The sequence below is a fragment of the Dipodomys merriami genome, unplaced genomic scaffold (assembly GCF_024711535.1).
Source record: "Dipodomys merriami isolate MVZ:Mamm:240054 unplaced genomic scaffold, mDipMer1.0.p SCAF_1, whole genome shotgun sequence".
Lineage (NCBI taxonomy): Eukaryota > Metazoa > Chordata > Mammalia > Rodentia > Heteromyidae > Dipodomys > Dipodomys merriami.
This window is the reverse complement of record NW_027202270.1, coordinates 90,998,866-91,011,792: the sequence shown is the minus strand read 5'-3', so window position 1 is coordinate 91,011,792 and position 12,927 is coordinate 90,998,866. Positions and strand designations below refer to the sequence as shown.

The window sequence follows — 12,927 nt, the reverse complement described above, 5'->3', positions numbered from 1 at the left end:
GCGCTCCGCCCTTCCAGGAAAGTAGATCCGGCCAGGCAGACAAAAGTTTGGGAGAGAAGTTCGGTGTGTGCGGAGTGTGAGAGCGCTAGGGGGGCGGGGGCCGGGGTCAGTCGTGTGGTGAGTTGCGTCGACGCGTGAACAGATAGAGACCTGCGGGCCCGACAGCCACGGCTCTGGGCCCTTGCTGACCCACTTGACCCCAGATGCGCGGGGGGAAGAAGCCCCTCTCGCCGGGGGATGCTGCGGGATTGCGGGCGCCGGGCACCTGGGACGCCCGCTAAGCCCTCTGTGCCTATCCTGTACCCCTGGGAAACGGAGGTCCGGCCGCAGTCAAAAAGAAGCGGCCACCAAGACGCCGCGGGGTGCCAGGCGGGGAGGGGGCTACAGGCCCCGGGCCCGAGGGCATGGAGCGGCTAGGGGAGAAAGCCAGTCGCCTGCTGGAGAAGTTAAGGCTCTCGGACTCCGGCAGCGCCAAGTTCGGCCGCAGAAAGGGTGAAGCGAGCCGGTCTGGGTCTGATGGAACTCCGGGGCCGGGAAAGGGGCGCCTAAGTGGGCTGGGGGCACCCAGGAAATCAGGGCCCCGAGGAGCTGCTGGGGGACCTGGGGATGAGCCGCTGGAGCCGTCTCGGGAGCAAGGCCCCCTGGACTCTGAGCGGAATCCGCGCAGCTCGTTCGAGGCGCAGCGCTACGAAGGCTCCTTTCCTGGGGGGCCGCTGCCCACCCGGGCCTTGCCTCTACCTCAGTCATTGCCTCCCGATTTCCGGCTGGAGACGACGGCACCGGCCCTAAGTCCCCGCTCCAGCTTCGCCAGTAGCTCAGCCAGCGACGCGAGTAAGCCGTCCAGCCCCCGGGGCAGCTTGCTGCTGGACGGGGCGGGGGCCGGTGGGGCCGGAGGTAGCCGGCCCTGCAGCAATCGCACCAGCGGCATCAGCATGGGCTACGACCAGCGCCACGGGAGCCCCCTGCCCGCCGGCCCGTGCCTGTTCGGCCCACCCCTGACCGGGGCTTCGGCAGGCTATTCCCCCGGAGGGGTCCCGTCCGCCTACCCCGAGCTCCACGCCGCCCTGGACCGACTGTGCGCTCACCGGCCCGCGGGTTTCGGCTGCCAGGAGAGCCGCCACTCGTACCCCCCGGCCCTGGGCAGCCCGGGAGCTCTGACCGGGGCCGCAGCGGGAGCGGCGGGACCCCTGGAAAGACGCGGAGCGCAGCCCGGACGACACTCAGTGACTGGCTACGCGGATTGCGCCGCGGGTGCCCGTTACCAGGATGAGCTCACAGCCTTGCTGCGCTTGACGGTGGGCAGCGGCGGGCGAGAAGGCTGCGCCCGAGGGGAACCTCCGGGGGTAGAACCGTCGGGGGCCGAGGAGCCGCCGGGTCCTTTCGTTCCGGAGGCCTCCCGAGCCCGGATGCGGGAGCCAGAGGCCCGCGAGGACTACTTCGGTGAGTGAAAGACAAGTGGCGAGGGTCGGGGAGGGACCAGTCCTCTAGATCGACTCTCCAGGACCCCCGGCGGCCCAAATTGCCCGTGCCCAGGGGTCCCAGAGGCAGAAGAGTGGCCCGAGAGATGGACGGGGGTGGGCCCTAGAGCCCTTGCCAAATTCAGACCCTCCTCATGATCTGTAGCTTTAGAGCGCCTGGGGTTCTCGCAGTAGGAGGCCCTGCTGGGAGGATACCCGGTGGTGCCGAGAGCATCCCCCCCCACCTTGCTCCCCCCCCCTCGCGACGCTGCCCCTGCAGGCTGCGGCGCGCCGCTCCCCCACCCGGCCCCCCCGCAGGAATTCGGGGAATGCGCGGTGGGGGCGGGGCGGGCGGGCCGCGTGCGTGCCGACTCCTGCCCCGGCGCTCCAGGTGCCCGCGGGCGGGGCCCGCCGCGGCCCAGGGGTGGGGTGCGCTCACGCGGTTGCGGGGGGGGGGGAGGAGGTGCTCCCCAGTTCACGCGGAACCGTGGCCGCTGTCGGGGAAATGGAGCGCCCTGAAACGCAACCTAGGCACCCACATGTCGCCCAGTCCTGCTGGCGAGGTGTGCCCGTGGGCATGAAAGCAGAGACCCGAAGGTACGACCACTTCCCCCCCACCCTCCGGACGTCAGGGCAAAAGCCACGACTACTGGAACACAGCCACCTTTGGATGGATGGATATCCATCCTGTGCGCATCAGTAACAACCTGGCCTTGAATGCTGGCCATAACCTGTTTACGACTCAGCCCAGAAGTAGCCCCTGACTTTGTGTGCAGTTAAGGAAATCTGGTGGTGCTCAGGAAGTACGGATTTGATGATAAGTCTCAGCAATGGGGGGCGGTGTGTGTGTGAAAGGGTCTCGAGCCCATAGGCACTGCTTCATAAAAAGCAATGCCCGATCTGATTGCAGAGTGGAAGGTCCACCCTTCTAGACTGTGAGCCTCTTCAGTTTCCCAGCGCCTCCCCACCATTCTTATCACTCATGCCCCTGCCCTGCTGTAGAAGTTCATGGCTAGAAATGTGAAGCGGGAGAGGAAGGCAAGTTGGGCAGGGATGATTGGGAAGAAATCTAGTAACAGGGCTGCAGGCTGGAAGGGGCTGTATAGTTCAACCCCAACACTTCTCCCCAGCCCATTCTTTTCTCCTACTCTAAGAGGGGGAAGCCAGGAACTTTGATCAAGGGAAACAGAGTGACAGGGTCATTTAGCAGTTTCCTTTTGAAGCCCAGGAGGAGTCACTGAGAAGTAAGTCTCCTTGGCTAAACCATCAGAGCCAAAAGGAAGAAAGGAACTCAGAGAACTTGGAATGAAATGGCAGGAAGTGGTAGGAAGCAGATAGGTATGGATAGGCTGGGAGACAGGAGGTGAGACAGACATGCCTGAGCAGCTTCCTCTTGTCTTCCCATCATGGCCAAGGCTTCCCAAAGAACATCTCTGATAGGACTTCTGATGTGACACTCCTGGGCAGATCTGTCCCTTGTGACTAGCCACCCTTTTGAATTCACAGGTGGGAGCTTCTTGTCCCTAGGCAACAAAGCCCCTAGGGTCTCCTTGGGCCCCAGTCCTACCCTGAAGGTAGCCTCTTAGTAGGGGCCCTCATCCTTGGCTTCAGCCTTGCCCCAGCTGCCAGAGGGTGGGAGCCGAACAGGCCTGGGCTCATCAGTTGCTGCAGCTGCTGCACCAGCTCCCAAGCCCCTGGGCAAAGACTGGGATGGGCCCCAACAGGCAGGGAGTGTGGCAGTGTGCCGAGGGGGAGAGGTGGGGCAAACTCGTTGGGATCTGCTCCCCAGAGACAGGCCCTAGCCCTCACTCATGGGCCTGGAATTGGGGAGTGGAGGGAAGGAAGAACACACCCAGGAAAAGCTGGTGCCAGAGTCAGGTATATGCAGCACAGTGGGGGATGTAGGGAGAGGGCTCTGAGCTCAGTGTCTCTCCTGTGGCAGGTGGCAGGGAGACATTAGGGTTTACCACCCTTCTCCTCGTCTTAGGAACACAACCATGGCAGCTCCCTTCCCATAGGAGTCATGCTCACAGGACCCTCTGCTGAACCAGATCCTTCTCTTCATCCTTCAAAGCATCCAGTAGAGAGAAATCATTCTTTACCTGAACAGCAGATTAATTTACAGAAGGGAAATCTGAAGTCCCAGGAAGGCTTCCTGATCCTAGCCTGCTTTTCTCGAAAGTGTTTTTCTTTTTTCCTGGTATCAGGGTTTGAACACAAGGCTCTTGGGTTCTTCTACTGGTACTCTACCATTTGAATCACACCTACAACCTAGCTTTTATACTTTTATTATTTTGTAGAAAGACTTTTTGGCCTTTGACCATAATCCTTCGAGTCTGGACTTCCTGAGGAGTTGGGATTCTAGGTGTGAGCTACCTGCCCAACTACTAGATATTTTAAAGTGGGCTATGTGCCAGTACTCCCAACCATTTGTCCCACATTTGCCTGTTGTTTCTTCAACATGTTTTGACTTTCTCCATTTTCCCCCCACTACTAGGTACTGTGCTAGGCACAATATAGATGATCAGAAAGAATCTGTTAGGCGATGGTGGCTCATTCCTCTAATCCTGACTACTCTTGTGGCTAAGATCTGAGAATTAAGGTTTGAAGCCAGTCCCAGGAAAGTCAGTGAGATGAGACTCTTGCCTCCAATAAATCAGCAGAAAGGCAGAAGTGGAGCTGTGACTCAAGCAGAGCCCTAGCTCTGAGCAGAAAAGCCAAGGGAGAGAATATAAGGCTCTAAGTTCAAACCCTAGTCCTAACACACACACACAACAAGAAGAATCTAACTAATCAAGTAAACAAGAAAAGATCTTCCTGGTCAGCATCTTATGCATCCCATTTCTTGTGGCCTTCTCAAAAGCTCGGGGATGGATCCTGGATTTGAGCTGGGGAATGGAGTATGACGCTGACTTCTCTCCTCTTAGGCACCTGTATCAAGTGCAACAAAGGCATCTATGGGCAGAGCAATGCCTGCCAGGCCCTGGACAGCCTCTACCACACCCAGTGCTTTGTTTGCTGCTCCTGTGGTAAGTGCCAGCCTTCTAGTACCACCCCCCCCATACACATAAACACTCCCAAATACCCCAGGAGAGCTGGTAGATCTTCATTTGCTGAGGACCACCTAGCTGTCCAGCTGGAGACCCACAGCTACCCCAAGGTGCTACCTACCCAACCTTCCCCCCAAGCTGCCTGCTTTCTGGAGTCCTTTCCTGCCTCAGTTCAGCCTCTTTTCTCTCCTTGGCTCCTTCCTCTTTCTTGTGCCTCCCTGCTGGCCCAGCCTGGACTCCCGCCCGGCCTGGCCTTCCGGGCTCTCCTTGGTGGAGTTTGGTCTTGGGCAGCAAAAGTTGCCTGGGGCGACAGTGAAAGACTGGAATGTGGGAAGGGCGGGGGTGTGGGCTGGGGGAGTGGGGGCTGTGGGAGGTGGAGAGGGGGTTTTCTCTTGGCTGGTCAGAGTTCAGCCACCTCAGTAGAGTGCAGGCCACCGGGCCATGCCAAGCTGATGACATCACACTCCAGGAATGCCTGCCTCTGCTGTTAGCTCTGGAGGCCCTCTGTGGGGGTGCTCCCAGCCCCCCCAAATCACCCTTTCTCCCCTTTCTCATTACCCCTTCCCACTGCTTACCCATTCTACTTCATCTGCTAAACCTATAATCTCCTATCTGCCTGCACTCAGCTTTCCACTCCTCCAGCTTCTGTCTGGATCCCTGGGTCTCCTTCCTTCTCCTTCTCTCTCCTCTGTCTTTTGGTTTCTTGAGACGAGGTGTCTCTGACTATATAGCCCAAGCTGACTTTGAATTCACCATTCTCCTGTTTCCTAGTGCTGGAATTACAGGTGTGCACTACCATACCTAGCTCTTTAAGGCTGGTCTGCCTGTCCCTTTTTTTTTTGTCAGTCATGGGGCCCCTGAACTCTGGGCTTGGTTACTGTCCCTCAGCTCTTCAGCTCAAGGCTAGTGTTCTACCACTTGAGCCACAATGCCACATCTGGCTTTTTCTGCTTATGTGGTGCTAATGAATCGAACCCAGGGCCTCATGCATACAAGGCAAGCAAGCACTCTACCACTGAGCCACCTTCCCAGCCCCTGCCTGTCCTTTTTTATAAGCCCTCTTCTGAAGACTTCTTTCCACTCCCCCTTTATCTCTGACCATTTAGACACCATGGAGTGGTTTGGAATGGTCCTGCTTTGTTTGCTTGGGAAAAGATTCCTGGCTCCACTCACCTAGAAAACTTTAGGTCCACACTTGGAGAGCATCCCAGTACATACAACAATGCATTGCTCTCAAACAAAGCACACTTAAGCTAGGCAAAGGTGGCTCACACCTGTAATCCTAGCTACTCAAGAGACTGAAATCTGAGGTTCAAGGTTCAAAGTCAGCCCAGGCAGTGAAATCCATGAGACTCTTTAGCTCCAATAAAGCACCAAAAAAGCCAGAAGTGGAGCAGAAGCTCAAGTGGTAGAGTGCTAGCCTTGAGAAAGAAAAGAAAAAAGAAGCCCAGGGACAAGGCCCAGACCCTCAGTTCAAGCCCCCAGTACCAGCACACACAAATACAAACATAGCTTTCTCACACAAATACAAACATAGCTTTCTGATGCAGGTCTATCTCAAAAAAAAAAAAAAAATCAAAAAGCCAGGCACCAGTAGTTTACACCTGTAATCCTAGCTACTCAAAAGACAGAGATCTGGAGATCACTATTCAAATGAGGAGAAAGTCCATGAAACACTTAACTCCAATCAGAAGTGGAGCAGGTATGGCTTGAGTGGTACAGTGCCAGCCTTGAGTGAAAAAGGATAAGATACAGCACTCAGGTGCTGAGTTCAAGCAGCAGTACTGGCACAATAAGTTTTTAAAAATCCATAAATAAACAAATAAGTACATAAATAAATGCTTTCTCCCAGCATTAACTCCAGTGTGATCTGACCTCCATAGAGTGTCTAGAAAGAAGTACATGGAGGATTGGAATATGGTTCAATGGTAGAGTGTTTGCCTAGCATGCATGAAGCCCAGGTTCAATTCCTCAGTACCACATACATGGAAAAAGCCAGAAATGCTGGGTGCCAGCGGCTCATCCCTGTAATCCCAGCTACTCAGGAGACTGAGATCTGAGGATTGCTGTTCAAAGCCAGCCTGGGCAGGAAAGTCTGTGAGATTCTTATCTCCAATAAACCTCCAGAAAACCAGCAGTGGCACTATGGCTGAAGTGGTAGAGCGCTGGTTAGGCTCAGAGTTCAAGCCCCACAACCAACAAAGAAGAAAAAGAGGGGGAGGGGGAGAAGGAGGAACCAGAAGTGGCATTGTGGCTCAAGTGGTAGAGTGCTCTCACCTTGAGCAAAAGAAGCTCAAGGACAATGCCCAGATCCTGAGTTCAAGCCACAGGACTAGCAAAAAATGAAAGAAAGAAGTAGATGGGGGCTGGGAAGTTGGCTCAGTGGTAGAGCGCTTGCCTTGCATGCATGAGGCCCTGGGTTCAATTCCTCAGCACCACATAAGCAAAAAGAAAAAACCCAGTAGTGGTGCTGTGGCTCAAGTGGTAGAGTGCTAGCCTTGAGCTGAAGAGCTGAAGGACAGCACCCAGGCCCAAAATTCAGGCACCACGACCGGACCAAAAAAAAAAAAAAGAAAGAAGTAGATGGGATTGTAAGTGCAGGACATCCATGGTGAGGCAATGGGACATGGGTTGGAAGGTTCCAAAAGGCAAAGTCTGTGGCAGTATGATTCTCTATGCAATTTGTCTAGCACCTCACTCAGCGCTAAACAGCACACTGGTCTACAGTGGTGAGGAAGGTGCTCATTTTGGGGAGGGTTGCAGACAGCTGTTGAGTACACAGGAAGGAGCAGTAAGAAAAGAGGGGAGAGGTTACCTGGAGTAAGGCCAAAGCAAGTTGATATTGCATCAGATGGGATTTGTGTGTGTGTGTGTGTGTGTGTGTATATGCACGCGCATGCATGCGCTCGCCAATACTAGAACTTGAATTCAGGGTCTGGGCACTGTCCCTTAGTTTTTATACTTAAGGGAAGGCATTCTACTACCTGAGCCACACCTTCACTTCCAGCTTTCTGGTGGTTAAATGGAGATAGAGTCTCGTGGACTTTCCAGTCTGGGCTGGCTGCAGGATTCCAGTTGTGAGCCACTGGTGCCTGGTGTCAGATGGAACTTTTGTGTGGGAGGAAGGACAGAGCAGTTAGAAGGAAAAGAACTGAAATCTAGGCTTCCATGGATTGTGCATCATTGAGGAGCAGGGACACCAGGGAAAGAGAAGCCCTACTCTGGGCTCTAGGATTGGCTTCAGTCCCTTTTCTGCTGCTTCTAGGGAGGACGTTGCGCTGCAAGGCTTTCTACAGTGTCAACGGCTCTGTGTACTGTGAGGAAGATTATCTGGTGAGTGATGGTCCCTTGCATCTGGACTTGCCCCCTCACACCCATTTGGGAGTTCTACCCATTGTTCTCAGCTTGACTGACATCCTGTTGTTTTCTTTAGTTTTCAGGGTTTCAGGAGGCAGCTGAGAAATGCTGTGTCTGTGGTCACTTGATTTTGGAGAAGGTGAGGAAAGTGCTCCAGGGAAGCTGCAGGCCTGAGGGCTGGTATCTGGGGCTAGATGGATGCTGAGAGAAGGCTGGAAGAAAGCCTATCCCCGGATAAATCACGTTCTTGACATTTTCCCCCCTACAGCAGTTATTCCCAATGTTTTCCTTCTGCATGCACAACTAGGCCCTCCAATCTAAGCTAGGACTTTTCTGCTACTGGTTGAAATCAGTTGGAATTATTTCTTTCCTTCCTTCCTTCCTTCCTTCCTTCCTTCCTTCCTTCCTTCCTTCCTTCCTTCCTTCCTTCCTTCCCTTTCTTGGAATTGGATTAGATCAGTGATTATAAACCCTGGCATCTTAGCAAGCAGATCACCTGAGAAGGCCTGGAAAAAAATACAGTGTTGGAGCCCATAACTAGATGGGCTAATTCTAGAGTAGGAACTGGTCATTGATTTTTTTTTTTTAATCTACTCTTTTGTGTGTGCTGGTACTGGGGCTTGAACTCAGAGGCTAGGTACTCTCTCTGCCTATTAGAGTTCTACTTCTATGAGCACTGATTTTTTTTTTTTCCCCCTGAAACTATCTTACTGTGTTAGCCCAGGATGGTCTGAAAGTCTTGATCCTTCTGCTTCAGCCTCCTGAGTGCTGTAATTATATGTGTGTGTTACCAGCCTGGCTGGCATTGTTTTTAAAAAGCTCCCTAGGTGATCCTAATATTGTGTCCAGGGTTGAAATCTAAGACCTTTTTCAGGGTTAGACTTCTTGAGGGATGGGGGAAGCCAGGTGCTGCAGCTCACCTTTATAATCCTAGCTTCTCAGGAGTCTGAGATCTGAGGATTTAATTTTAAACCACCTGGGGCAGAAAAGTCTATGAGACTCTTATTTCCAATTAAGTAGCAAAAATCCAGAAGTGGAGGAATGGCTCAAGGTGATGGGGAGCCAGCCTTGAGTGGAAAAAGCCAAGCAAGAGCTGGAGGCCCTAAGTTCAGGCCTCAGTACTGGCAGACTCCTTGATCCCCTCAAATTACAAAACATTCTTGCAGGAGGACAAGATGGGGTTGGAAGAGATGAGTGGGAGCTTGGGGAATATAAAATGGGAAGCTGAAGGGAGACTGATCCTCCTTCCACTCTGTAAGTCAGATCCTGCAGGCTATGGGCAAGTCCTACCACCCAGGCTGCTTCCGATGCATCGTTTGCAACAAGTGCTTGGATGGTGTTCCCTTCACAGTGGATTTCTCCAACCAGGTCTACTGTGTCACCGACTACCACAAGTGAGTCAAATGCTAGGGGTGTAATATGGAGCTGGGTCCAAGGGTTCTCCACCTCCAGTTAATCACTACTACTTTTTCTTTTAGAAATTATGCCCCTAAATGTGCAGCCTGTGGCCAACCCATCCTCCCCTCTGAGGTCAGTATGTCTGGGTAGTTCTGCAGGGCAGCCAGTGCTGCTTCTGTCTCTGGGGAGGGGGTGGGGACATGTGGCCTGGTCTCCCTTGGGAAGTGGTGCAGCTGAGGAATGCACTCTGTGAGGATTCCCGTGTGACTCTGCTCTTAGGGTCACTACCCTGACCCTAACATCCGGGCCTGGACATGTCTGATAGCCTTGCTGGGTGCAGGCTCCATATCTTCTGTCCTGAATCACAGGAGGAGGCTTTCTTTGATCCTAGATGTAGGGGCTGGAAAAAGGTGAAGGATAAAAAATTCTCAGGACATGGTCAGAAATTATTTAAACTCCACATGTGAAAGATGTTAGAGAAAGAAGCCAAGGGCTGGTTCAGAATTAGATCTATGGTGCCTCCTCACCAACCTCATGGACTTTGTTTATACTCCTGTGGCTTTCCCTTCCTTCCCCTCCACTCACACCTGGGAGTGGGGTTAAGGAGGGAGAGGGAAGGAAGGGCCCTCTATAGTGCTCCCCATGAAACCAGTGCCAGGAAGGGGCAAGGGGGATTTCTGGTAGGATTTATGAAAGCATCTCCAAACTACCAGTGATTGTATCTGATTGCAAAGAGGCCCTGGGGGCCTTTGTATGAGCTTCCTGTTGGAAGAAGGAATCCATGGGGAGGAGAGGGAGTTGGGGGCACCAAGCTGCTCTTATAACCATGGGTGTGCATATTTCAGGGCTGTGAGGACATCGTGAGGGTGATATCCATGGACCGTGATTATCACTTTGAGTGCTATCACTGTGAGGTAAGTGATGGGTCCTGGGCTGTTGGGAGAATTGGAATGGGCAGGAACTAGGGTCGAGTCCTTGAGCAGCTATACATCTATGGGAAAGATGGAGGACCCAGGAAACAGGAAGGTGCTATGTTTTATCTCTTCCGGTCTCTTTTCTTCCAGCTACTCTCTCTAATCTTAGTTGTTTACCCATTGCTGAATCTGAATCTGATTGCTCCAGAGGTAAACTCCTAAGCCAGGTGCTGGTGGCTCGCATGTATAATCCTAGCTACTCAAAACACTCTGATCTGAGGATACTGGTTTGAAGCCAGTTTGGGCAGAAAAGTCTGTGAGACTTTTTTTTTTTTTTTTTTTTTTTTTTTTTGGGTCCGGTCGTGGGGCCTGAACTCTGGGCCTGGGCACTGTCCCTCAGCTCTTCAGCTCAAGGCTAGCGCTCTACCACTTGAGCCACAGCGCCACCTCCGGCTTTTTTCTTTTTGCTTATGTGGTGCTGAGGAATCGAACCCAGGGCCTCAGGCATGCAAATCAAGCGCTCTACCACTGAGCCACCTTCCCAGCCCCTCTGTGAGACTCTTAATCTGGCTCTAGTGGTAGAATGCTAGCTAGCCCTGAGCCATAAGGAACAACCCTCAGGCACTGAGTTCAAGCTCCTATACTGGCACAAAAAAAAAAGGGAGGAAAAAAAAAAAGGCTAGGGATTCTTTGTTACTACTGGAAGTGGGGCCTTGTCTCATTATTTCTGTAGTATCAGCGACACCTGGTGTCCAGATGAGGTATTTTCTTGGTTTTTTTTTTTTTTTTTTATAAGTACCGGGCGCTAACCGATTGCGCCACTGGAGCTCCATTTTCTTGGGTTTCTTGTGTCATTTCTACTCCCATCTTGCGACCTTTTTTTTTTTTTTTTTTTTTGGCCAATCCTGGGGCTTGAACTCAGGGCCTTGACACTGTCCCTGAGCTTCTTTTGCTCAAGGCTAGCACTCTACCACTTGAGCCATAGTGCCACTTCCGGCCTTTTCTGTTTATGTAGTACTGAGGAATTGAATCCAGGGTTTCATGCGTGCTAGACAAACACTCTACCACTAAGCCACATTCCCAGCCAGTTGCAACCAGTTTTTAAGTGTGCAAGTTACTAGACTGAGGTGAACTTGGTGCCTTCTTTCCTAGGATTGCCGGATGCAGCTTAGTGATGAAGAAGGTTGCTGCTGTTTCCCTTTGGATGGGCACTTGCTCTGCCATGGCTGTCACATGCAACGACTCAGTGCCCGGCAGCCCACTGCTAACTATATCTGAGCTGCACTCACTGCTGCCATCATCGCCGCCATGGACAAACTCCCCTGGCCAGTGGGCCTCTCAGAGGCCTGCCGAGGCAAGGAATGCACTCTGCAATCCTGGCAGAAGAGTCCTCTGGAGAGGTCCCAAGGGCCAGAGACCCAAAGATCCTAACATTCCAAATGGACTAGAGAAACCCTCTGATCTCCAGGGTGGGGGGATGACAGGCTTTCCATGTGTGTAGCCTGGGCTGTAACATATCTTCAGGTACATACAAGCAGGTTCCAGTACTTTCTACATATCTGATTCTGGTCTTTATCTCCAATGTATGTGCATAAGTTGAACAATGTTCTGGCTGTGGATCACAAGAGAAGAGGACATTATGGAAGTGCCCACATCATGTTGTACCCCATACATGGCATCAGACATGGACTCAGCTAGGTATTTACCAATGTCCTGTCTGTATCTGGAAACCCTGGACTTTCTAAATGGCCTTTTAAGAACGCTTTGCATCCCTCTGCTGGGAATGTTGCCCAGCGCTGGGTGGGCCTGCTGCCTGTGTTGCCTGTTTCTCAGGGAATCGTGGGCCTGGGGAGGCTGTTTCCTCCTCTGCTCAGTTGTGGAGGTCATGAGTGGGTCTCTGGGTATAGAGCTTGCTGGGTGGGATGTCTAGGAAGCTGCAAGCTAGCCTTATTCCCAGCTGTAGGTGCACTGAGCCCTATAGCCCAGTGTAGTATTTGTGGTACATTGATAAGCGTGTGCACACTCACTCCCTTCTTCTCAGGTCAGTCTTATGCTTAGTTCCCTAGCAGTAGCTTTACACTCAAGATCTACCTGCTCTCAGAGGGATCCGGAGTTAACCTCCACTGCAACCCCAGAATACTTGGATTGGGCTGAAACTTGAACTCACCTAAAGCTAAATGTCTTTTAAAAACAACAACAACAAAAAATAAAACAGTGCACTGAAAACATGCTTAAAAGTTTTAGTTCTCTGAATGACCAATTTGTCAAAAGCTTAATTCTCTTTGGGGGGGGTATTTTTATATCCATTTGGGCATTCTTTTCTCTATTTTAAAGATTTATATCTACTCATCCAAGAGTACCTCTGAGTGAGTTTCTGGCATCATAAATTTATCAAATTTGCAGCACTTTGTAAATGATGAGATTGTTTCCTACCTTTATGGGTGTCTTTTCCTATGTCATCTACTTTTAAAACACTTTTTTTAAAAAAAGTTCAAGCTTTATAGCAATAAATACAGTTGATACAAACATTTTGTATGTCATGTTTTGTGGTTTTTTTGTGGGCATTTTTTTTTTCTTTTGTCGGTCGTGGGGCTTTAACTCTAGGCTTGGGTGCTGTCCCTAGCTCTTCAGCTCAAGGCTAGTGCTCTACCACTTGAGCCACAGCACTACTTCCAGCCTTTTCTGTTTATGTGGTGCTGAGAAATTGAACGCAGGGCCTCATGCATGCAAGACAAGCACTCTACCACTGAA

General features: G+C 52.0%; 1 protein-coding gene across 1 annotated transcript; it reads left to right on the top strand.

Moving 5' to 3' along the window:
• Positions 1-14: 14 nt before the first annotated feature.
• On the top strand, positions 15-12,689 carry Ajuba (ajuba LIM protein). Its single transcript, XM_070024988.1, has 8 exons — positions 15-1,440; positions 4,385-4,486; positions 7,773-7,840; positions 7,941-8,003; positions 9,128-9,258; positions 9,343-9,394; positions 10,108-10,176; positions 11,329-12,689. The coding sequence occupies exons 1-8, from the start codon at positions 405-407 to the stop codon at positions 11,452-11,454; spliced, it is 1,647 nt and encodes a 548-aa protein (XP_069881089.1). The 5' UTR covers positions 15-404; the 3' UTR covers positions 11,455-12,689.
• Positions 12,690-12,927: the final 238 nt, after the last annotated feature.

Excerpts from the sequence above, each read along its gene's own strand:
- Ajuba (XM_070024988.1), top strand. The coding sequence starts at position 405 with ATGGAGCGGCTAGGGGAGAAAGCCAGTCGCCTGCTGGAGAAGTTAAGG. Across the intron at positions 4,487-7,772 it reads CTTTGTTTGCTGCTCCTGTG|GGAGGACGTTGCGCTGCAAG; the intron begins GTAAGTGCCAGC and ends TGCTGCTTCTAG. Across the intron at positions 8,004-9,127 it reads GTCACTTGATTTTGGAGAAG|ATCCTGCAGGCTATGGGCAA; the intron begins GTGAGGAAAGTG and ends TCTGTAAGTCAG.